Source organism: Erythrolamprus reginae, chromosome 1, assembly GCF_031021105.1.
Source record: "Erythrolamprus reginae isolate rEryReg1 chromosome 1, rEryReg1.hap1, whole genome shotgun sequence".
Classification (NCBI taxonomy): domain Eukaryota; kingdom Metazoa; phylum Chordata; class Lepidosauria; order Squamata; family Dipsadidae; genus Erythrolamprus; species Erythrolamprus reginae.
The window spans coordinates 164,701,154-164,726,754 of record NC_091950.1 but is presented as its reverse complement, the minus strand read 5'-3'; the positions used below and the strand labels follow the sequence as shown (position 1 = coordinate 164,726,754).

The 25,601-nt window shown below is 39.6% G+C and overlaps 1 protein-coding gene across 11 annotated transcripts in view; it reads right to left on the bottom strand.

Moving 5' to 3' along the window:
• The window catches only part of SLC35F5 (solute carrier family 35 member F5), a 43,525-nt gene extending 22,689 nt beyond the window's left edge, over positions 1–20,836 (bottom strand). The window contains exons 1-7 of one of the 11 annotated variants that reach the window (XM_070731107.1): positions 20,542–20,828; positions 13,893–13,959; positions 12,746–12,813; positions 6,235–6,367; positions 5,080–5,161; positions 2,266–2,531; positions 174–317 (exon numbers count right to left, since the gene is read on the bottom strand). In XM_070731107.1, the coding sequence (XP_070587208.1) occupies positions 174–317; positions 2,266–2,490 (369 nt within the window). In that variant the 5' untranslated portion in view covers positions 2,491–2,531; positions 5,080–5,161; positions 6,235–6,367; ... (1 more) ...; positions 13,893–13,959; positions 20,542–20,828. Of the gene's footprint in view, positions 1–173; positions 318–2,265; positions 2,532–5,079; positions 5,162–6,234; positions 6,368–12,745; positions 12,814–13,892; positions 13,960–20,422 lie in introns of all 11 variants that reach the window. The other 10 variants (XM_070731062.1, XM_070731085.1, XM_070731045.1 and 7 more) reach the window with 10 other exon arrangements.
• Between the last annotated feature and the right edge of the window lie 4,765 nt (positions 20,837–25,601).

Genomic DNA, 25,601 nt, shown 5'->3' with positions numbered 1-25,601 from the left:
TGTAAAGATTCACTTTGAAATGCTAGACTTATGGAAACATTCCTGTACACTCTGACTATTTGGAAGTGACCTTATATTAGTTTATGTGGACTTTTGTCTCTATTTTACACTTCGATATTGTGTATAAAAAATCCACACTACTGATAAAAATCAATAAACAGAACAATACTTACAAAAGCTGCATGCCTTCCACGAAACCCACGTGTACACTGTTGCCTCCATGGTTTCCAAATGATGAATCCCAAGAGGTAAAGAAGAAACATGGATGTTTTCGCAAATGTACTGAAAAATGGTTTTTTATACATGGTAAAAACATACTGCGGAGAAAAGGGGAAAAAAACTATCACTCATAAATACATTAAGGTGTATGTACTTTCAGACATGGAAATACAGAATTCCTGGATTTGTATTCAGTCAAGACCAGGATATGTATTAGTTACTGTTCTCCATACCATAAATTATTAGTATATTTCTGGGCTAGCAAAAATAAATGTACTGATTTGTTAAAGATTTTAACATATCCTTTGCAAAGTTATCTGTCGCAGCTGAAATTCCAAGAGCGTGGATAAGCCCGATGGACCACATTTTAGGATAATTTTTTGGGACACCAAATTCCTAGTAGATGGATTTGAGAAGAAATAGCATTTAGACTTATATATCACTTCACAGAGCTTTTACAGCCCTCTAAGCGGTTTACAAAATCAGCATATTGCCCCCAACAATCTGGGTCCTCATTATACCCACCTCGGAAGGATGGAAGACTGAGTCAACCTTGAGCTGGTGGTGAGATTTGAACTGCTGAACTACAGCTAGCAGTTAACTGAAGTAGCCTGCAGTGCTGCACTCTAACTACTGCACCACCCCTGCTCTGGATGCACTATCCACAAATGATTGTGGATAACTTGATTATCTATGTGGTCGCTCAGAGTTGACAATGACTTGATGGTAATAATCAATCACTCGATCAATCAAGAGGTAAACAGAGAAAAATTGTATCTAGCTATCAAAATGTGATGTGTAGTCCTCAACTTACAACCACAATTGAGCCCAACATTTCTGTTGCTAACCAAGGCAGTTCTTAAATGAGTTTTGTCCCATTTTATGACTTTTGTTGGCACAGTTAAGTGAATCACTGTAGTTGTTAAGTTAGTAACATGGTTGTTAAGTAAATCTGGTTTTCCCATTGATTTTCTTGGCAGAAAGTCACAAAAGATAATCAGATGACCCTAGGACATTGCATTTGTCATAAATATAAGCCAACTCCCTCACATCTGAATTTTGACTAAGTGACATGGGGATATTGCAATGGTCAAAACTCAATTTTATCAGTGTGGTTGTAATTTTGAATGTTCATTACATGAATGGTTATAAGTTGAGGACTTCCAGTATTCACTTGGAATATTTTCCCCATCTTGGAAGAGATAAGCATAACTTTTTTGGGGGGGGGGCAGGGGGCACTTACAAAACTTCCATATATCTAATGGTGGTACACAAGATGCACCAGTTACATTTAATTCTAGAAAAATTATTTATTTATTTATTTGATTTTTATGCCGCCCTTCTCCTTAGACTCAGGGCAGCTTACAACATGTTAGTAATAGCACTTTTTAACAGAGCCAGCATATTGCCCCCACAATCCAGGTCCTCATTTTACCCACCTCGGAAGGATGGAAGGCTGAGTCAACCTTGAGCCGGTGATGAGAGATTTGAACCCCTGACCTACAGATCTACAGTCAGCTTCAGTGGCCTGCAGTACAGCACTCTACCTGCTGCGCCACCCTAGCTCTTATGTTATGTTATTTGTTGTACAGTATATGTGTGTACTTCAATAAATTGAAATATTTCAGTAGGGTGTATTTGCTTATAGAAATGACTGAATGACCACTTATTCACATGACTGAATAATCTAAAACTAGTTCTAAAATCCTACAGAATTTTTATTTAAATTCTTTCATTCATTCATTCAATTTCTATGCTGCCCAACATCCTAAGGACTCTAGGCAGCTCACAGCAAAAATATAAAACATCAATAATAGTACTAAAACCTCTAAAAACAGTTTAAAAACAATTTACAATATAACAATTATACCACTGTATACCATTTATAATTTTGAATAATTAGTTTAGCAAACATTTTTAACCTAATTAGTTTAGCAAACAATGAGATGGGTGGTATTCCATGTTGTCCTAAATACTACTAGTTTCACTTAGGTTAAAAAAAAAACCTAATATTACAATATTGTTGCATTATAGCATAATACTTACCGATGTGAGTTCGGAAGAAGCAACCCATATGACATCAACCAGAAGAAGAATGACAATGCCAAGAGCCATTCGCTTACGCTGAGTCAGAGAACTGCTTTGCGGGTTCATCCGATTCATGATAAAAATCCAAACCATTTGTAACTTGTCAAACAACAGCAGTGACAATGAGTTTTTAAAATGAACTGAAACAGGCTTTATCCTCCAGGAACTGGGTGGGACAGGCATTCAAATATTAAAGTATAGCAAAATCTAAGCCAATGATCAATCTGTATGGTATGAAAGAAAATTGGACACTGTTTATCTTATTTCATAAGCAAAATATTAAAATTCATTTCCCCCTCAACTACTATCTATACTGGCAGAAAAATCCTTGAAATATTGTTTTGTACTGACATTGCTACCATCAGCATCCAATATTGTTTTCCTGCCAGCTCTGTTGCAGATAAATCTATTTTGGTGGCCCTGATCTCTCTGAACACTGGTTGTACTGTATAAAGATAGTGTTTGCTCTGCTAGTATGAGCTTGGAAAATATGGCTGTCCAATGGAGAAAAGGAGGGGAAGGAGTTGGGTGTTTAGTTGTCAAGATTTGTCTCCCATGCAAAGCATATGAAAAACAATAAGTTAGTAATGTATTTCTACTAGGCAAACCAAGTAATAATGAGAAAGAAAAGCAATGAGAAAAAGAAGAGCGGTGGAAATAAAAATAATTTGAGCAGCTCCTATTGATTAGGGTTTTTTTAGATTACTGTAGATATGATCATGAAAACATATTAGATTCCAATCCAGTAAGCAGGGTGACGTACCAAAAGACAAGGTTATTATCAGGAAAATACTAGAATGTGCAAAGCTAGATAAATTAACATTTGAGTTAAATCAAAAAAGAAGACTCGGAGTACTTCGAGGTCTGGAATATGTTCTACAAATGGATAGAAAGAAAGAAAACAGAGGGAAAAGAGGATGTATAAATGTATATAGTTATGAAAACATAGAAGATTGACGGCAGAAAAAGACCTCGTGGTCCATCTAGTCTGCCCTTATACTATCTCCTGTATTTTATCTTAGGATGGATATATGTTTATCCCAGGCATGTTTAAATTCAGTTACTGTGGATTTACCAACAGTAACTGAATTATAATTATAAGTGTAGAGGAAAATAAGCCACTTAATTAATGAATGTATAAGTAAGCATATATAATGAACAAAAATATTTTATATAATAACATATAGCATTGATTACCAGTTAAATAAATTGACAGATAAAAACTATAAAGAAATACAGTTTAACATGCCTGTATATATTTGGAAATACGACATCAATGCAATTTACCATAAAAAGTATTACAAAAGTTGTTATATGTGTTTGTACATCTTAATGTTTTGTTTGTACTGTATTGTCTAATGTTTGTATTTTAATGTTCTAAATGTTGTTTTTAATATTTATATTCAATAAAAATATTTTTTAAATAGATTCCGATCCAGTAATAAAGCCAATTATTGCATTTTGATGAAAAAAAAACCCCTATCCAGCAATTAAGCCTGAATGAAATGATTGTTTAGATGTTTCATAAGCTTCTGTTTTATAATAAAAAAAAATAACTAATACATTTAAGAGTGCATTGTGATATTTGTTTTTCACTTCCCACTTAGTAAAAACCTCTGTGCCACTGCATTAACATATTTCAATGCTTCAAACCTTAGGTTAATAAATAGTCTTCATGGGGTTATTATGAGGTGACCTTTGCAACAGTCTGAATTTGAGACCTTTGGATTAAAATATAGATAACTAAGGTAAAATCTGATTTCTCTCTAAACGCCCTCCCCCTGCCGCCACCCACACTTGACAAAAGATGAAACTGATAGAAAGCATTACTAAAATGCAAATTGCTGCTTTAAAGGTAGTATAAACCTATTCCCTTTATATCTGGCAAGTGCCTTATCATAATAAGCTTTAATTTGTTCCTCTTCATTCACATAAAGCCAGAACTGAGACCACTAGTGGTTTGATGATTCAAATATGAAAGGAAAAGAAAAATCAGAGTGCCATCTGCATGTTGATGGCCCCCATATCTCTGGATATAACAAACATTATTTGATACCTCATCAGAACAGAATACAAATACAAACCTTTTGTGAATCTCCATGCTAGACAATTGCTAACACAATTCTGTGAGACTGTAAAACCCTTACAATCTGTCCCGTCCTAATGCCTCTCCTATAATTCTCTATATCTCTCTCTCCTATTCCTATATCTTTTCTTCTACCCTTTCATTGATATATTTTACTACGAGAACATCCTCTGTAACCTTCATCATTTTTGGATAAAATAAATAAATAAATAAAATGTTCATGCTTGCAGCCCAAATACATACAGTCTTTTTAAGTAGCTGACATGCAGATTAAATATGAATAGTGGAAATGTGCAGTATAAAGGGTCTAAACAGATTATCCTGAATTTAATTGGGGAAAAGGTTAAATACCACACTACTTATGTCCAGATTAAAATTGCAGCGCATAAAACAAAAGAAATACATTGTGCGCATGTTTGGAACTGCATCTATTTTCATCTAAACTCAATATTTTATTTACTTATACTTTATCCCAGGGGTCTCTAAACCTGACTACTTTAAGATTCATGGACTTCAACTCCCAGAAAACTTCACAGCTGGTATGGCTGGCTGAGGAATTCTTGGAATTGAAGTCCACAAGACTTAAAAGCTGTCAAATTTGGAGACCCCTGCTTTATTCTTGTATGCCTTGTATTTTGGATAAACAAACTATAGAATGCCAATTATTTCCCATGGTTTTTTCATACCTGTTCTCTAACCTTTTAAGAATAAAATGATGACTGGACTTCAACGAGCTTCATGGCATCATGTAAAGATGAAGAGTATCTCCTAAAAACAAACAAACAAAGTTAACAGCTTACAGGATAATAGGCTTTTCCAACTTTTCATCAGAACTTAAATCTGCCATTTCACCAATTTTGCCATCCGAGAGTCCCACTTTGAAAACAAGGACATGATTATGCACAACGCATATGCAAAGATAGGGTGTGGCGGTGTAATTGACAAAATATGTGTTGTGACATCTTGATGCAATTCTGTCTGTTATATATTTGCAAGCAATGTTATGATACAGGAAGGGAAGAGATTGTGTTATAAAGGTTTCTTTATTTTGGCAAACTAGTTAGCTGTGGATGCCCATAGGTATGTAAAATAGTAATATGATAACAGCCTCCTTCCCAGCTGAATTTGGATGTTAATGAAAAACTACAGTTTGGATAAAGCGGTAGAATAAATATCAACATTAAATATGTGATTTTAGACAGAGATATACCGCAGTAGAGTATCAACTACAGACACCCGGTATGCAGTAGAGTTATTAGAAGGCATACAATCAATTCCCACCCCCCTTTTTTCTCAGAAGCATGCCAAAAATGAACATAGTTTCCATGGAAACATGCCAAATTTGTAAGGTCAAACTCATAGGTAAAACTCACAGGGCAGAATTCAAGCCAAGATCTAGCATGACAAGACAATTCTGGTTACAGCAGGTAATCCTGCATCTATTTCAAAGCTCAGCTGTGAAGGGTTTTTTAAGTCAATTTAAGGAATGTAAATTGTAGTTGGAAACCAATCAACAACCAGTACAGGACCCACAGTCCCATAAGTACAGTAAGATACCATAGATGATGATATTAAAGCCACGCAGAAATTCAAAAGTATGAGGAAAAGTTCACTACATCTATCCAGTTCTTGACTAATATCATCATGAAAAGTGACTAATGCTATTATTGTCCTATGCCCAGGAAAGAAACTCAAATGAAAAAGGCCCAGATAATCCATTTTTTCTGTCATCACTGTCTCAACAATTTTATCTCAAAGGGAGGCTGGACACCTGACAGTTGTTACTTCCAACTCCTGAATTCAAGAATAGTTTTTTCAGAAGTGTACAAATCACAACCTACTTCAAAACTTCTGATAATTCCTCTTCCAACTAGGAGACATCGACAATCCCCAGGTCCAGGTGGTTGCTTCTACATCCAAATTACTTTTAGCATGATCTTCATTATATTTTTCCAAATATGGGACCTCTACATTCTGATAAAAATAGTGAATTTGTTTTCAGGCCAATAAGCATGGCATATCAACAAACTCAATTTCTAGAGAACTCCAAAAGCAGTTACAAAATTTTCATTTATGACGTAACACAATGATGCAATTATTAAATTTATGACTGGACAGTCATCTTTCTTTTGTTCCTTTCTTTTTAACTGCTTTTTAGACTGCTGACACTAGCATGCCAAATGTGTTCCTTAGTTGTTGTTTTTTAAAGATGTGTTATGTGCCATATATGGACATTATTTTATTAGTTGTACAAGATAATAACTCTTTAGAGTACATAGGAAGAAGTCCTAAAATGGCTAGAATTAGAAGCATTGCTTTCAGTATTGGTTTTATTTTTATCAAAGCCCACAAATTATATCTACAAGCAAAATACTATTTTCATAGTCCCTACAAGTGCAAAGAGAATAAAGGATCTCCTTCCTCTTGTTATCCCTTATTCGACTATAAAATATATTACCGTATATACTCGAGTATAAGTCGCTCCGACTATAAGTCGAGGCCCCTACTTTTGCCACAAAATTGGGGTAAATTTATTGACCCGTGTATAAGTCGAGGATGGAAAATGCAGCGGCTACTGGTAACTTATTAAAATGGAAACCAATAAAATTACATCAATTGAGGCATCAGTAGAGTAAATGTTTTAGAATATTTATTTCAAAGAAAACCAGTAAACTAGCTCTGTAAGTTTAAAAGAGGGTAAAAAGGTATATGTACCCCAAGGCAGTATAGGCAAAAAAATTGCAAGTACTGTACTTACCTCAAGCCCCCACTGCTCCTGCTGGTTTGGGTTAGGGTTATGATATTTGGCCTCTCCTTGCCTCAAAGAGATACAATTTCCCTCTCTATTTACTATTACTGAACATCCAAAATATACTACCGTATTTAATTCTATGTATATATGCCATATGTATACATACATATTACACACAGGCACACAAAAATATACCATACATTGTTTACTATATAAACTGTATATGTACGGTATATTTACAGAGAGAGAGAGAGAGGGAGGGAGCTCTTGTAAAATTACCGGTATACTGTATACGGTACATTCAACCTCACTTACTGTAATAGGAAAAACAAACCCAGAGTCCACTTTCTGCCACACATTTAACCATAACTAGAACATTACACATATGGTACCTTCAGATGTACCAGTACTTCCCTAGCTTGCACATCATTGTTAGAGCTAGGAAATGCCATGGATTGAGTAAAATGTGGTGATTCTCACTGAACAACGCTTTTGTTTAACAACCACAATTTTGGGCTCAATTGTGGTCATAGGTCTTTCTTTCTTTCTGTCTGTCTGTCTGTCTCTCCTTCCTTCCTTTCTTCCTTCTTCCCCCCCTTTCTTTTTCTGTCTGCCTATCTTCTTTCCTTTTTCTTTCCTTCTTCAGTCCCTTCCCTCCCTCCCTTTCCTTTTTTGTCTTTTTTCCTTCCTACCATCTTTCTTTGTCTCTCTTCCTTTCTACCATCTTTTTTTTCTTTCTTTCTGTCTTCCTTCTTTCCTAACTCCTTCCTTACTTCCCTCTCTCCCTCCCTCTTTCCTTGCCACCCAACTCCAACAGGACTCTGGGTAGCTCACAACAATCACAACAACTAAAAAGCAATATAAAATGTAACAACAATACAACAGCATATAGCATAAAATGCATAAATAACCCTTAAAATGCCTTGACACTGGCAATGAGTAAAATGCCAACTGTATAAGACTGGGACTTTAAGACAGAGGAGGGGGGCACCCCTGCTCAGGTGCAGAGCACAAAGCAGGGCTAAGTCTCCAAATGAAAGATGCAGAGAACTACCGTAATTTTCCTGGAAGGCTTGAGCACCGGTGCTTTTCATTCTAGAAAAACAACTCAGCCTGGCATCCCCCTCCCCCCTTCTCACCACGGAAATACCCATTGACAGAACGCCTGCCGGTGTCTCTTTCGGCTGCATCCACAGTTTACGTCACGCTCCCTTTAGCCTTCTGGGAGCCGTAGTGTCTCTTTGGGCAGAGCGGCTGAGCCCGCCTCCTCGAAAAGACTACAACTCCCAAGAGGCACCGGGAGGGAAGTGTGGGCGAAGGGGGCGGGCGCCCGCGGAGTTGGTCGTGGGAATAGAATGAAAAGGCAGTCAAGTCAGCAAAATAAAGGCGAGTGAGTGAGGGAAGGGAATATCGGGAGGGAATGGCTCACTGCTTTTCCACCCAGCCAGCCCCTTCCCACTGAGACGAGGGGGATCATGCAGTCTGGCAAACGTTTTTCACCTGGCAGGAGCCTTGGTGCGGGGCAGGCAGAAAGTGAAGTCCCGGCAAATGGATAGCTGGCTAGGACCACACGCTCCCATCCGCCCCTTGCCCTGGCCATTTCAGAGGACAACCTCCCTCCATCGGCCACTCCGGTAATTTTCTATTGGAAAAATCCATTGCTGCAATCCCAAACGGTCATTTTTTTAAAAAGCTGAGAAGCTGGGATTGCAGCAAGGAATCCCAGGGCGGGCGGGGGAGGTGCCTCCGTGGATATAATCACCTTTTTTTGGTGATTGCTGCCTGCTTGGAACCCCCATCACCGTCAGGTCGCGATTTCCTTTCCTACAACGAAAAGAGGCGGCACCTTCCTGAAGCGCTCGGTTAAGCGGCTGGAGGAAGGCGGGGAAATTGCCGCCTCTTTCGAGCTGAAGGAAAGGCAGACCACCACCTTTCTCTCAGCCACTTCCTGGAGACCGCTAAGGATAGCGCTCTGGGAGAGGGGGCAACTGCCCGGTTAAGAAAGAAAAATCCACCCCCTAGCCAAATGGCTTTTTTCCTGTTTAGCGCGGCGTTCGAGTGGTTGGCAGGTTCCTTTGCTTGCACGCAAGAGCCAACCACTCGAACGCCGCGCTAAACAAGAAAAAAGCCGTTTCGCTAGGGGTTGGATTCTTGCTTCTTAACCGGGCAGTTGCCCCCTCTCCCAGAGCGCTATCCTTAGTGGTCTCCAGGAAGCGGCTGAGGGAAAGACAGCCGTCTTTCAGCTTGAAAGAAGCAGCAACTGCCCGGTTAAGAAGGGAGATTCCACCCCCTAGCCAAACGGCTTTTTTCCTGTTTAGCGCTCGAACGCTGCGGTAACAGTAAAAAAGCCGTTTGGCTAGGGGATGGATTCTCCCTTCTTAACCGGGCAGCTGCAGCTTCTTTCTGTTTAGCGTAGCGTTCGAGCGCTAAACAGAAAGAAACGGCAACTGCCCGGTTAAGAAGGGAGAATCCACCCACTAGCCAAACGTCTTTTTTACTGTTACCGCAGCGTTCGAGCGCTAAACAGGAAAAAAGTCGTTTGGCTAGTGGGTGGATTCTCCCTTCTTAAGCGGGCAGTTGCCGTTTCTTTCTGTTTAGCGCTCGAACGCTACGCTAAACAGAAAGAAGCTGCAGCTGCCCGGTTAAGAAGGGAGAATCCATCCCCTAGCCAAACGGCTTTTTTACTGTTACCGCAGCGTTCGAGCGCTAAACAGGAAAAAAGCCATTTGGCTAGTGGGTGGATTCTCCCTTCTTAAACGGGCAGTTGCCGCTTCTTTCAAGCTGAAAGACGGCTGTCTTTCCCTAAGCCGCTTGCGCCCTCTTGTGGTGACCCGTCAGTCACCCGAGTATAAGTCGAGGTCGGGTTTTTCAGCCCATTTTTGGGCTGAAAAAACCCGACTTATACTCGAGTATATACGGTACTCAGTATCATTAACATTTGCATTCATCAGTAAGTTATCACATAAACTTAGAGATATTAATATTCTTTATTAAAAAATTTGTAGATGCCTATTTATTTTCCTCATGCTTGTTGCAAATTGTTTTTTTGGAAATGGAATTAAGGCCCTGAAAAGTTGAGGTAGAATTTAATGAAACACGTAGAACAGGACTAACTGGCTGTGTGTGTTTTCTAAAGAATTATCACCCTGCCCAAATCAGTTGGTTCAGTTTCAATAAGAACATCAACCTAAATGATTTCTTGCTGTCAAAAAAATGCACATTATAGATAACTGATGAATATTTGTGACGCTCAAGTAAAATAGGAAGAATTAATAGTTATTTGGATGAAAAGAGAAATTAATTACTATACTCTATTTTTTAGCTAAGTGCTTTACAATTTCATTATTCAAGAAATATAAATACATGGTAAAAGCAGATATACATATATATACAGTATATATATAAATGGCCCTGGGTTGGGTCGAGAGGCAGAAAAGGAGCTGTGATGTTCCTTCAATATACCAGGGTGATTCAACACAAAAAGCATATAACCCTTCCCTGGAACAGAGCTGAAGGGATTGGATACTGTAGGTTAACTTTTGCCTTTAAGGCAGGTTAATTCTCTGCCTTAAAGGCAAAAGTTGCAAGTTCAAGTCCCAGTGAGGGTATGGCTAGCTGATGACGCCAAAATAGATTTATCCTAATCTCCCTTAATTTTCAAATTCAGCAAAAACATGTGATTATATATATATGTGTGTGTGTGTGTGTGTGTGTGTGTTTTCGTAGATTTTCACGGGTACAGGTATGACGGTCTTGGTATATTCAGGTTTGTTCCCGTGTAGGATTTGGAAATTTCTGGCGACGTTTTGACGAGGTCCCACTCGTCATCTTCAGGCTGGTGTTTCTGTCCTTGTTCTAGGGCGAACACTGCGAGACCTGAGCTGCCTTCCTTCTATAAATACTGGTGACTGGGTGTGGTTTGATGGCTCAGCAACTGCCTGCTGTGTAGAAACTTCCTGGTGAGTCAGTGGGGTAACATCTGGGGTCGTTGATGTAGCTGAGGGATGCTGATTAGTTAATGGTTGTAGATTAGGCATGATGGGTGGGACCTCGTCGAAACGTCGCCAGAAATTTCCAGATCCTACACGGGAAGAAACCCGAATATACCAAGACCGTCATATATATATATATATATATATATATATATATATATATATATATATATATATATATAGTTATTCATAGCGTTGGGCGAACCCGTTGAAGTTCGGGTTCGGCGGGTTCGAACGAATTTGACATTGGAGTTCGGGTAAGTTCGCACACCTCTGGCCCGGCAGGAGGTGAAGCGCTGGGGGGGAAGGCAGTGATGAGCTACGAGCTAGAAAGCTAAATTGCACTCGCCACCACAGCTCATAAGTTCTTGCGGCAGAACCTGCCTCCCAAGCCCTCTTGCCCAGTGGGAGGCGAAGCGCTGGAAGGGTGTGTGTCAGACTCCATCAAATGGGTGATGGCCAGGAGCTGCCGAAATGAAAGAGAACTAGGGGCAGGGATTTTCGGCAGCTCCTGGCCATCGCCCATTTGATGGAGCCTGACACACGCACACTGCCAGTGCTTTGCCTCCCACTGGACACCTCTACGGGATGGGCAAGCCGGAGCGTGCTGGCTCTGCGTCACTTGAGCACTGGGCCTTTGCTTCGACTGCCTCCGCTCCGTCCTGGGCCTCCGGTTCCCCGGCCCCACGGATTGATATTTTCTCCTCCTCTGTGGGCCGTTCCCGTGGGGCTGACTACACGGGTGACAGCTCCTTTTTGGCAGAGGTGGATGGAAAGGCAACTGACGGGCTGACCACGCCCGCTCTCGCCTCCCCAGCCAGCAACGCCGGCCTCAGCCCAGCCAAGCCGGCCTCTGGACTCAGCCCGCTCAGTGTCCTCAAGGAAGAAAAAGAGCAGCAGTTGCAGCAGCAGCTTGGCTGGATCCACGCTCGCTCCACCAGGGAAAAGCATTGCCCTTACACCAAATTCCAGACTCTGGAACTGGAAAAGGAATTCCTCTTTAACATGTACCTCACCTGAGAAAGGCGCTGCGAGGTGGCGGGGATTTTAAACCTCACGGAGAGGCAGGTTAAGATCTGGTTTCAGAACCGAAGGATGAAAATGAAAAAAACGAATAAAGGGAAAAGGGACATAAAGGAGACTTAAGGCTTCCGGGGGGAGCTGGGCGGAGAGAAGGTCTTGGTGAAAATATTGTAGCGTGGGGATTTTGTTTTCTTGTTTTAAGGAAGCAAACAAACACACGTGTATGTGCAGGGGGGGGGGGGTCAGGCTCCATCAAACAGGCGATGGCCAGGAGCCTGACACACACCCCTCCCGGCCATCGCCCATTCTTTAATTTTTTTTAAAAAAAATTCAAACCTCTCCGTGAGGTTTAAAATCCCCGCCACCTCGCCCGCCACCTCGCCGCGCCGCTGCATGAAGGTTTTGTCTGACAGGTGCCCACCGCGGTGTTCAAGCGAACGCCAAACCTGAACACAGACTTTTAAAAAGTCCGGGTTCGGTATGCCAAACACCGCAAAGTTCTGCACGGACCCGAACTATGCAAGTTCGGTTCACCCAACACTAGTTATTTATATTAATTATATATGGTATGAGAGTTTTTCTTACCTTCTAGATTTTTGCATGACACAGAGATATCCCATGGAACTTTTTTTATCTATATTCTTGAGCATTTTCTGCAAAAATTCAAGAAGAAATAAATCCTTTACTTTTTCAACCATTTATCAATGGTCATTGTTCTGTCTTAGCGTAGATAAATTCTATACAGATAGATGCACATCAATAGATGGCTTTCATATACTTATTCAAATATATAAATATATTTCAGATGATAAAAATTCCATTTTTAAATAAAAATACATTACTTAAACAATATTACTTTAAATGAAAATCTTTAACTTCTGCAAACATTTTTCTTTTTCTTTCTTCAGATTGTCATAAATCACACTCACCATAAACTAGGAAGAATGTAAACAACACCTTTGATTGTACCAACTAAAGGTAGATGTTAACTTCAAGTATTGATAGAGTTGGCACACAATCTTGAAATTGTGCAGAAATGGACGAAGTTCCGAAGCTTTCTGCATATGGTACACTAGCTGAATGGTACACATGTTCTGCTATGAAATTATGTGATCCGGCTTGATAAATCCATGCTTACAACTTGAAAATTATTGAGTGGTTAGGATCATCCTCTCCTCTCCCCTTCTCTCCCTCAGCCTTCCCCCATAGAAGCCTCCTCTATCCTATCCCCTTCTGTCTCTCAGCCTTGCCATACTGAAGCTTCCCCTATCCTATCCTCTTCTCTCCTTCAAGCTTTCTAGCCCCTTCTCACTTTCTTTTTCTCAAAGTATAATTTCTCAAGATTAAATCAAGAATGAAAGCCACTTTATTTTAATGAGAAATCCAAGAAAATAAACTTTGTTCAAAGATAAAAATTTGAAGGATTAACCTGAAGAACTAAGTAATAGGATTGTATTGTATTGTAGAATGGCCAATGGCAATTCTGCCTTTTTCCGACTGACAGTGGAGACAACATTTGTAACTGATGATTATCTTTCTAATTAAGAGACATACAGATATATAAAAGCACCCACTACTGGAACACAAATCTTTCATCTGCATTTTATTAAAGTTTTTTAAAAATTCTCATGAGCTGTAAATCTTGTCATAATTGCCCAGATTAAAAATCAGAAAACACAGTGCATTGATTAAAAATGTAATGCATCTTTTAAAATCACTAATTCATTCTTACCAAGATACTTTGTTGCCATGGTAGCGGCAATTTTGCAGTACTGTTTGGTAGAGTTATTTTCAAATGTCTATTTTAAAAAAAAGAAGATAAAAACTATTATTTCTGAAATTATCAGTACTCAAATTTAATTTCTCATTTTTAAAATTTTTAATACCTATTACATGCCTGAATTATCTTATAGTTGACATTATAATATAATTAAATAAAATACGGTCTTTTCAATATAAATCATGACATATACACTTTATCAAAGGTAACTCAGAGCATGTTGTATTACCCTGAAGATTAATAAGCAAGTTTTTACTTATTGGCTAACTTCTAATTATAGTGACATCTCATTCTCCCAAAGTACAACTTTCAGATTCCAGTAAGTAAATATACTATGGCTGAATCAGAATGTTCCCTTTTGTAAACTTGATATGAATATTTAAAAATATTGTTTTATTTCTTCTACACTTTGATATAACTTAGAAGTGGATTCAAACCTGATACAAAAGTACTACAATCTAACCTACCAAATAGGTTTTGCTGCTGTCATCATGTTGTTGTGATATACTAGTACCTTTTTTTACAGAGGTATGAAACTATTCAATTATACAGAATAAAATGTTTTATTAGGCACCATATAGCATGCGATACCCCATAGTATGTAGCTTGGAAACTAAGCAACTAATATAGTACCGTACTTGGGAGAATTTGAAAAACATAAAGGACACACACTAGGCTTGGAACTGGAAAAAAAAATACATTCTAGAATAAGGCAATGGCAAACTACAGCTGAGCTGCAAAGAAAACTACATGACGACATCTATACTGTATAATCTAAATAAAAAGTCAAGCGTAACTTGAAGAAGACTTTATTTTTATAATTATAGATACAGCTGGGGTTACAACTAAGCTTAAAAATTGCAGTCAATAAACATTAAAACATATATCTATTGTCTCATTCTGGAATTTAACAAATATGAACTCAAGTTTTGGAAATTGGCTTTGCTTCCAGTACCAATAAGTAATATGTTCTAAAGCAGAGAACACTTATAATAGGTATACAGTATGTTTGAATTCCCAGGGAGGAGATTAGATTTTAAGTCTGATTTGTCTGCAATCCATGTTATTTTTTGATACATCAATAGGACTTCCAATTTTCAAACTGTTTAACATCTGCAAAAACAAATGCAAGAAAAAAATCCCTTTCCATGACTGAAATTCTTTGTTATTTCCAATTATTCAAACTGTAGTTTTTAACACATCTGGAAGCATTAGCTAAGACTAAATTGGCCTAAATCTTGGTGTAATTATATTAGTCAGTTCAATGTCAGGTTAGAATTCCAAATCCTCAATAATGTTGGACACTTTATCAGGGCCATACTAATCCACATTCTTCCAGTCTTTGAGATGGTACAAAAGTATGTTAACATAACTACACTGACACAAGGCTGAAACACAACAATACATTTGAAGCTTTGATGTGGGATAAGCTAAGTGATTGGTGGATTATCCAGGTAGCTCCCCCCCCCCCATCATCACCGAAATATGTGAAAATTAGTAATTGTTTTCCTTACTATATGATAAGGTAGGGTTGAGTGAATCAGTAAAATGGAGTTGAGTGATGGAGGTTTATCATTTTCAAGCTGCTCAAATGACAGGCCAATAGACTATAAGTGCTCTGCATTGGTACCTGTCAGTTAGTTTATTTCTGAACAAAGGTTTGGTGGTCTCCTGGAAGAATGCTAGATAATTTTGTTTAAATACATCTCTACCATAATTTATTATTTTTGTTCAAAAATATTTGGTTTATATTTAACAGAAAGATTCTACAGAACATTAGAATAACTTTCCTCCATGTCAATCCCTCCTTAGCTACACCCATCACCTATTTGGTTAAAATGGAGAACAAATCTCTTGTCAATTCAACCCACATCTCATATATTCCAAATCTTTAAAAGAATGCTAATATCAGCAATGAGCAGCCAAGCCACACAGCACCTGAAAGTACAAGTAGTCCTCACTTAGTGAATGTATTTAGGGCTGGCAAGTTCATTACTGTCATAAAGTATGAAATCAGGTGACCATGCTGTCTTCCAAGAGTAGCAGTAGTAATCATTAGGTGAATCCCTTATGGACCCACAGTCATGTGATCACCATTTGTGACTTCATCCAGGCTTCTCTGTTGACTTTACTGGTTGGAACTGGCAGTGAAGGTGGCAAATGGCAATCGTGTGACTTGAAAAATGCAGCAATATACCGTAATTGTGAATTGGTTGCTAAATGCCCAAATTGTGAGTACCTGAACGTGGACACATTATAATAACTGTAAGTACAAGTAATGGTAGTAAATCCCCTAGTTCAGCACTGTTGTTAAACTCTAATAGCCACTGAATGGTCAATGAATGAGGTCTACCTGCATGCAAAATGGCAGTTGACTTGGCCATGTGAAGTTTATATTTTTTGTAGAAGCAGCAGAAAACCTGTGTATACCAACAAAAATCAGTTGGCAGAAAAGACCGATCTCACACTCTTTTTAAGGATTGTTGAATAAGAGCTTTAAGGAAACAGTTCCTGTGTTCTTGTAAGACTTGACATCTATTTTAGCAAGGAGCCCATTTAAAATATAACAAATGCTTTTAAATTGGCATAAGGCATAATGTTGAAGCTAGATGCCTAGTCTCTCTTTCAGCTCAAGCTAAAATAGCCATTGAATGCAATATCAAGCTACCAGACAGAAATGCCCACAGCAACTGGGGAAATCCCAGCCCATAACTGTATTATTACCAACGCTGTTAGTGAGCTAGTGCAGATCATTCATACAAAAAGGTAATCAGAAGAATTAATACAAGAAGGAACTGTAATCAGAAAAACTATAACTGCTTCTGCCTCTGGTGATGGGATAAAAGTGACATGTCCTTTAAAAATGGCTAGCAAAATATTTTCATACAGTAGTCAAGATGCAAGGATGAGTTTTTAGATGTACCCAAATGTCACACTCTTTTCCCTTCCTCTTGTGCTTGTCCTCACCATCCGCATCATGGTGGGAAGTATTCTCCGGGACCGCCTTCTGCCGCACGAATCCCAGCGACCGGTTAGGTCCCACAGAGTTGGCCTTCTCTGGGTCCCGACGACGAAACAATGTCATCTGGTGGGGCTCAGGGGAAGAGCCTTCTCTGTGCTGGTCCCAACCTTCTGGAATCAACTCCCCCAGAGATTAGGATTTCCCCTACCCTCCTTGTCTTTCACAAACTCCTTAAAACCCACCTCTGCCGTCAGGCATGGGGAAATTGATTCTCCTGGGCCGTTTTCGTTTTATGTATGGTTTGTCTGAGATGTATGACTGTTTTTTTATATTAAAGGGTTTTAAATTGTTTTTAACTATTGGATTTGTACTTTTTTTCTTGTTGTGAGCCGCTCTGAGTCTACAGAGAGGAGAGGCATACAAATCTAAATAATAATAATAATAATAATAACAATAATAATAATAACAACAATAACAATAACAATAACGATGACGATGACGATGACGATAATAATAATAATAATAATAATAATAATAATAATAATAATAATAATAATAATAATTTTCAGGAAGGATAGGCAAATAAATTTAGAAGTACAGTATATATATTTCCAGCAGGGTCACCCAAGATGGGAGGTTATCCCAGCTGTTCTGCTAAACCAAATGTGCACCTATATTGGGTAACAATGATACAGGAAAATGCTGGAGGTAAGTGATCACCAGTAACCAGAAAAGCCAATAGTAAATAATCCCTGTACTTTTTGTAAGAAAACAACATCTTTTGTGGTAAAAGTAAACATAAAATTGCTAAACGAAAACATAAAATTGATTTTGAGTATTGGACTTTGGAGCCCTCAGGTTAGATGACACGACTGAGGAAGAGCTGAGTTCTAATTGTGTTTATGATGTGTCTAAATTAAAGTCTTTGGGATGTCTATTTCCTGAAGTTGTCATACAGGATAATACCAAGCTGCAAAGACAGGATTATACTTGGATCACGAAACATAAGATATATGAACCCAGGAAACTTAAACACAAGCTTGAAATAAAACAAATGGACATCTAAGACATCAGTGAATCAAGATAGATTAGGATTGGACAATTTCGCTCAGAAGATTATATTGTTTTCTGCTTAGTATACGAAACACAAAGACGGAACAGCACTGTTTTATAGTTAAAAAGGGTGTAGCAAGAAAAATATTTGGCTACAATGCGATCAATGACTGAATAATATCAGAGTTCATGGACAAGATGAATTTCACATGCTAGCAAAATAATGCGTAGGATCATCCAAAGCAGATTAGAGCCTTACATGGAAAAGGAGATGCCAGATGTTCAAGATGAGTTTAGAAAAGGCTGAGGAAAATAAGACATTATTGCTGATGTACCCTGTATAACCCAGAAAGCTAAAAAATACCAATAAATCATTATATGTTCACTGATTATAGAAATATCTTAGAGGATGCCAATCATATCAAGCTGTGGAACATGCTTATGAAAACAGAAACTTCAAAATAGCTTGTTTTCCTCATGCAAAACCTATTTACTACACAGATTGGGTAGCCAAAGTATGGCTATATAACATGGTGAAACAGATTGACTTCAAGTTAGCAAATGAGAGAAGGCTGCACATTCTTCCCTTCTATACTCAACCTACATGCTCAATATATATTAAGGAAAGATGTATTGAAGGAAAATCAGTATGGTTTTAAAACTGAAGAAAAAAACATGAATAACCTGTGGTTATTCATGTTATACCGTGGTACAGTATGCTGAAGATACTATTGTACTCAGACAAAAAAACTTTAGCACAAAGTCAAGGAGCAAAGTGTAAAATGAGATTCAAATTAAACAAAGAAGATTAAACTAATGACAACAAGTATAACAACAAGCTTTATCAATGAAGCTATGGCAGTGGGAAATATCTTCTGTCTTTTAGGATCTTTTACCAGCAGTAAAAGAACAAGCAGCAAGAAATACACCATAGACAACCATGTAGTAGAGTAGCCAAGAAGTCTTTGGAAAAATATTCGGATGCTATGATGTGTCTATAGTATACCCACAAAGATCAGAATTGTGTGAGCACTCCATGGTATTTCCCATGATACTCTATGGAAGCCAAGAGGATGGAAAAAGCAGGATAGAAAAAGTATTGATGCTCCTGAAATCTGATATTGAACAATGCTCTGAATACTGTGGGTGGCCAAGAAAACAAGCTAATTGAACATGTCAATCCAGAGTTCTCATTCAAAATACAAATGACCATGTTCAAATTATCCTACAATTGAGTTAAAATTTTGCAAGATGTTTTTTAGAATATCTTGGAACTGCACCGTGAATGGTTTTAACGTTTAAAGTAATCTGAATTGGGCCCAGAAGCCCAGTGGCAATCCGTAGAATAATTACAAAATAAGTGTTATCCCGTCTTGACAGAACAGTCCAGTCAGGAGTCTAAGAACTGTAGGTTCTCCAAAGGTAGCCCCACTGGTGAGAACTGGTGAGAAAGAGTTGGATTACCATCACCAAGACAGCAATAAAAACTGCACCAGCCAGATTTGGGCAAAGGCTTGCCTGGTTTCCACTTACGGTACTTTCAAACCAGGAACCAAGAAGCCAGACAAACTCCCCAAATTAAAAAACGATCTCCCAATATTGAGCGGTCAACCAGATTTTTGTAGCCTAGATACCGGACGCTCTTATTCAGAGGAACCAAACTTGCAACATGTGCCCCTTTCCTTCAAAACCAACAGACTGCTTTTAACGAATTGGGGTTTAAGATCATATTTTTCAGTTTAGATTCATTATATATTCTATTTTTGTATTTATCTTTGTGATAAGCCACCCTGAGTCTGTGGAGAAGGGCAGCGTAGGAATCTAATAAATAAATAAATAAAAATTTGTAAACTACCTTTTGTTACATTGCCTTTACTTTCTACTGATATAAGTTAGCAGATGTTGAGCCTGTTATTCTCCCCCCAAAAATAAATAAAAATAATCCACCTTGCCAAAAGTCTGCTGTCCACCTCTGCTTTGACACATTGAACACTTAAGAACGAGCTTTGAAACTTCTCCCAACCACACGCTCTTCGCGGCCAAAGAGGAAGTAGAGACAGCCTTTTACACACACACTAAACACACACACACACACACACATACACACACACGGATACACAAAACGTCAAACCAAGCTAGTATCTGACACCTCCGCGGGACGGCTTGAAATTCGCAAGGAGAAATCCAGACCCAGCGCGGTGGGGCGTACATTATTTTTTTTGACAGGACGTTAAGGATAATAATATTGGCGCTGGAGAGGGGATCCACGCGGGGTCGGGGGGGGGGGCAGAGCTGGTGGCGTGTTTAAAAAGAAAAAAAAGTTCTTTTGCTCAGCTCCCTTGAGGTTAGCGGAGATGGTCCCGCCGCCTTTCCTAACTTGTCCCCCTCCCCTTCCACCCTCTTTGCTTCAGCCCCGCTGTGGCAGGCGCAGCTCCCAAGCTCTTTCGAAGGCGGGCGCCTTTCCTACCAAAATCCTGGCGGGGAGCTTGACAGGAAAGCGGCTGGGAAGACCTCCAGCGTTCTTCACCCGACGCTCCGGGTACCTCAGCCAAATACACAGCCCGCGGCTTAACCCAAACGGAGTACCTCTGTCCGACCTGTGCGTCCGCTCGCTGGCCTGGAGCCCCGTTTCCCAAAGATGGTGGCCAAACCCCTCTCCTCTGCCCCGCTCTCGCCGTCCCAGCTGACTTGGCCGAGGACTCGGCTGGTTGCCTGGGCCGAAGTCAATCGACGGCCGAAAGGAGGAGCCACTCGCTCAGGCTGTTCATCCGGTCGCTCGGAGCTCCATTGGCGGCCCTGTATCGTCTTTTCTCCGCCCTCGGCCGTCTCGAGCCTCTTGGGCGCGCGCTGCCGCCTCGCTTACTTGCTTGCTTTGCCTCGCCTGTGGAGAGCAATGGATAGGGCGTTAAGGACGGAGAGAGGCGAGGCGAGGGAGGGAGAGGGTGGCTGATACACGGGAGAGTAGTAACGAAGGGCGGGGGGGGGGGAGGAGCGGCCTTTTGGAGGAATCTTTTTTTTTTTAAAAAAAGGGAATGACGGACGTGGGGAAAATGGGAGCTATGAGAGCTGCCAACAAACCCCAAACGGTGCTAGGCTGTATTAACAGAGGGGTACAATCAAGATCAGGTGAAGTGTTAATACCATTTTATCATGCCACATTGAGACTGCAGAGAAGAACAACGGAGAGGAGAGGGGAACGGGAGGGTAAAACGTGAATATATCTTTTCATGCCTTGGTAAGACCAGCAAAACTGGGTGAATTATTATATCCAGTTTGGTCGCCACCATATGTAAAAAAAGAGGTTGAGACTGTAGAAAAGAGCAACGGAAGAGGATTGGGGAACTGGAGGCTAAAGGATGTGAAGAATCTTTTTGGCTGTTAAAATTGGGTATGTTGAGTGAAGGGCCACAAAAAATTTTATGACCACACTGGTGTGGTTTATTTTGTGGGTGTGGCTTGATGGTCATGTGACCGGGTGGGAGTGGCTTGCTGGCCATGTGACCAGGTGGGAGGTGGCTTAAAGGTCATGTGACTGGCTTAAAGTTGGCCAGGTTGAGGTCACTCACATCAAGGGTTTGGGTTAGGGTGCCTCACCTCAAAGAGATACAAGATATTTACTATTACTGAACATCCAAAATATACTATTTAATCCTATATGTATATGTGCCATATGTGTACACACATATTATACACAATCATTCAAAAATATACATTCTCTACTATAGGTAAGCTCCATTTTTGCTACCCCCACTGTAGATTTTTGCTGGACAGGTTTCCTAGTCCTGCACTAAATAGTTTAGGGCTGCAATCATATATGGATTAGAGTACTGGGAGTCCCTTCATTGGAGCTGATCAGTTCATTAGACCAGCAAGCATACACAGAATCTAGGCTGGAATTCACACAAAGCTTGATGCTACAATGGGATTGGCTTAGTGTGTTTTGCACACAGTCATTGGAAGGCAGTTGTATTTATTACAATTAGAGGAGCCTTAGGAAGGTGCACAAAGCTTCAGAAGGATGTTTTGCTTTAATAATATCTTGAATTAAAATTTGCAGTTGTTTTTACAATGCCCCTTAACATGCTAAAGAACAAAGTACAACTGCCAGGTTGTTTTGCTTCCTGTCAGATATATTGCTGAAGTCAAGGTGCACTATTGTGTATCTACTATATTTCCATGACCAATGAAACTGGTTATGGTGTCACAAAAGGGATTTTGGTTGGTTTGGCAAGACTTTTCCTGGACAATTCCATGCTGATTTTTGCCAGGCAGTGATTTTTCCCCCAAGTGATCACAAACATTATTTATCAGTAATCATTTGTCTTACACTGTCTTCTGTTATCTTTTTAGGATGTATTAGAATTTTTCTCCATTTTGTTTCTTCTGCATAGAACTCCACACTGCATTATTTGCACTGCTTTTCAAAGTACATATTTGAGTACAGTTGTCTTTAGTTTCCTTTATAATCAACTAATCTAAACTTTGAACCATATCCACCATTTACTAAAGCTTACCTAGTTGAAGTAAAGTCAGAATCTTCCTGTGCCATCTACTACTCTGTGAAGGAGAAAGTTATCAATAAGGCAGCAAAGTCTTGGAGGAAACACGCTTGACAAATGTTGGATTTCAATAAATGTTAAAGAAATAAGTTGGTCTAATCTTTTCTTTAAAAGCCTAACTTTCTATATCAGTGTTTTTCAACCAGTGTTCCACGGCATACTAGTGTGCCGCGGAACATGGTCAGGTATGCCGCGAGGCCGGCCCGGCTGGAGCTTCCCTGGCAGTGATGGCAAGTGAGCTTTCGGGGCCCGGTGGGAGGGCGCCGGCCACTGTTGCTTCTAAGCTGCGTGGGCGTGCACCCGCACAGCCATTAGGAAACACACACACCCCGCAGAAACTTTTGAAGTGGCGCAAAGCCATGCAGTCCTTAATTGCTCTCTTTTCCGGCTAGCAAAGCTGGCTGCCCAGGAAAGGGCCGCGTTTGAAAAGCGTGTGTTTAAAAAGCACGCTGCTTTCCCAGGCAGCCGGCTTGCTGGCCGGAGAAGCGAGCGATCCAGGTCTGTGTGGCTTTGCGCCGTGACAACAACGGCGCCGTGGCGCCCCACCACCCGTTCCTGCAGGTAGAAGTTGGGTGCATTACCGGGAGGCGGAGGTGGCACATGGCCGGGCGCTGAGCGCCATGGATGCCTAGGAGGGTGAAGGGGTGGATGTGGCTGCTGCCTCTTAGCTGCAGAGCCGGACGGGGGTGGAGGCAACGGCAGAGTCCGCGCTGGGGCCATGCGGGGCCGCTGATCCAGGGGGCCGCAGACCAGCAAGCCGCCCTCCACTCTCTCTCCGCTCTTTCTCTCTTTCTCTGTTGCCGGCGTGGTGTACGAGAGAGAGAGAGAAAAAGGAGGAGAGAGAGAAAGCAAGAGAGAAAGAGAGAAAGCAAGTAAGAGAGAGAAAGAAAGAAAGAGAAAGAAGGAAAGCAAGAGAGAGAAAGAGAAAGCAAGGGAAAGAGAAAGAGTGTGTGTGAGAAAGCAAGAGAGAGAAAGAAAGCAAGAAATAGAGAAAGAGGAAGAGAAAGAAAGAAAGCAAGAGAGAGCGAAAGAAAGCAAGAGTGAGAAAGAAAAAGCAAGGGAGAGAGAAAGTGTGTGTGAGAGAAAGCAAGAGAGAATAAAAGATAGCAAGAGAGACAGAGGAAGAATGCAGGAGAGAGAGAGAAGGGGACGGAGGGAGAAGGAAAGACATGGAAGGAAGGAGGGAGAGAGAGCAAAAAAGAGAGGAAGGAAGAAAGAGGGATGGAGAGAGAGGGAGAGAGAAATAGGGCAAAAGGGAGGAAGAGGGGTTTTTTGTCCAAACTTTTTTTAGCCCTCCCCCCCCTGCCCCCCTGCTCAGTGTTCCCCAGAATTTTGTAAATGTGAATAATGCGCCACGGCTCAAAAAAGGTTGGGAAACACTGTTCTATATTATGCAATTTGCATAATATAACTTTCTATATTATGCAATTTGCATAATATAACTTTCTATATTATGCAATTTGCTGCCATGGTGCTCCTCCATTGTAAAAACGCTTTTTACATGAGTTGTTGCCTGCATTCTTCATTTGAAAGAATTTTTTAAAAACCACAGTATTGCAAAAATTACCAAAACCTTTTAATATTGCTAGTGAGTTGTACTCTATTTCAAGCATTAGAAATTATCAGTCATGGAATTTAAAAGCAATAAAATGAAAAGTGTCAGAAAAAATGCACACCTTGTGTTTATAAACTTGTGAAGCAATAAGAAATACAATCAATTTCATTTATCATCACTAGAGCTGTCAATGCAAAGTAATTTGCATAATTTCAAAAGCATTTTAGGCATAATTCCTGTTGAGAAAATTTATAACTATTGTAAATTATTTTGAGAATGGAAAGCCACTTGTGGATTACTATAGAATAATAGAATCAAATATTGTATTTTTAAACATTTTTGAGTTTGGGTTTTCTAATCCCTACCAATTAAAAGTTATTGTCAGACTCAGTTATTTATCTTTATTATTTATTATTAATTTTTCTTATTTACTTGGTTTTACCCTGCATTGATTGATTGGTTGATTTGGGTCAATTCCAGGGAGCTTACATATTTAATGCTCCCACTCATATTTTTCCTACAACAACAGTATAAGATTTGATGTTCTAGGTCTTGGATGTTTTATAAAATATGTATTATAGTCTATAGCTTGTCATAAAAATATCATGGTTAAAAAAAGGGAGGGGAAGGATGGTACCTGGAATGTCAGGGATCACGTGACAAATGCTGGTAAGAGACCTAGAATCATAAAACCAAGTGGGTAGGATATGTATGCAGTGCCTTTAAGTACCAGTCTTGAGTGAAGCATACAGAAGCATACACCAGCTTTGTCCTACTACCTCATAAAATCTCTCGAGTTTTTCCAGATTTTTTTTATCCGAAGCCCAAAGTACTGAAGCATCCAGATTTGAAACAGTGCATTCTTTGTTTTGTGTGTACTCCATGTTTTGGGGTTAATCTTAAACTTCTATTAAGATTTTATTCTATCTTGAATAAAATGTAAACAAAAGCTGTACTTTTCACATGAATTTATCTGCACTTACAGCTTGAAAATGCAGGTCAGAATATCTTTTTGAGAAAGCAGCGGAGAAGTTAATGTAAATTGAATGAAATTTAGTAATGCAGCTTTTAAAAACGATAGTTTGACCACACTGCTAGGATTTCTGTTCTTTTTTCAAAGGCTAAAGTGAGTCACTGAACAGTTGCATATGTGAGAAGCCAAACTTCAGTAGCAAGTTAAACAGCAAAGAGAAGCATATGACTCACCCATCCCATGATTCTCTTCTTTAGTAGCTTGTGTTTTCCCAGTTTCTGACAGATGACAGACTTTGTTCCAGGTTGAAAATGGAGACAGATGTCATCCTTACCTCCAGAAGGTTATGAAAAGAAAAAAAGTTAGAGATCAAAGCCAAGTTAGGAAATTTATCTTTATTGTTGCATATTTTTTCCTAGGCTAAAGGTCACACTGCTTTTGAAAATCAAAGTGCTCCTAAAACTGGATGGGCCAGAATCAAAACTGGTTTAAAATTTCACTTCATTTGAATGCAGTATAGTTAGTCAGAGTTAATATAGTTGATATCAACCATGCATTT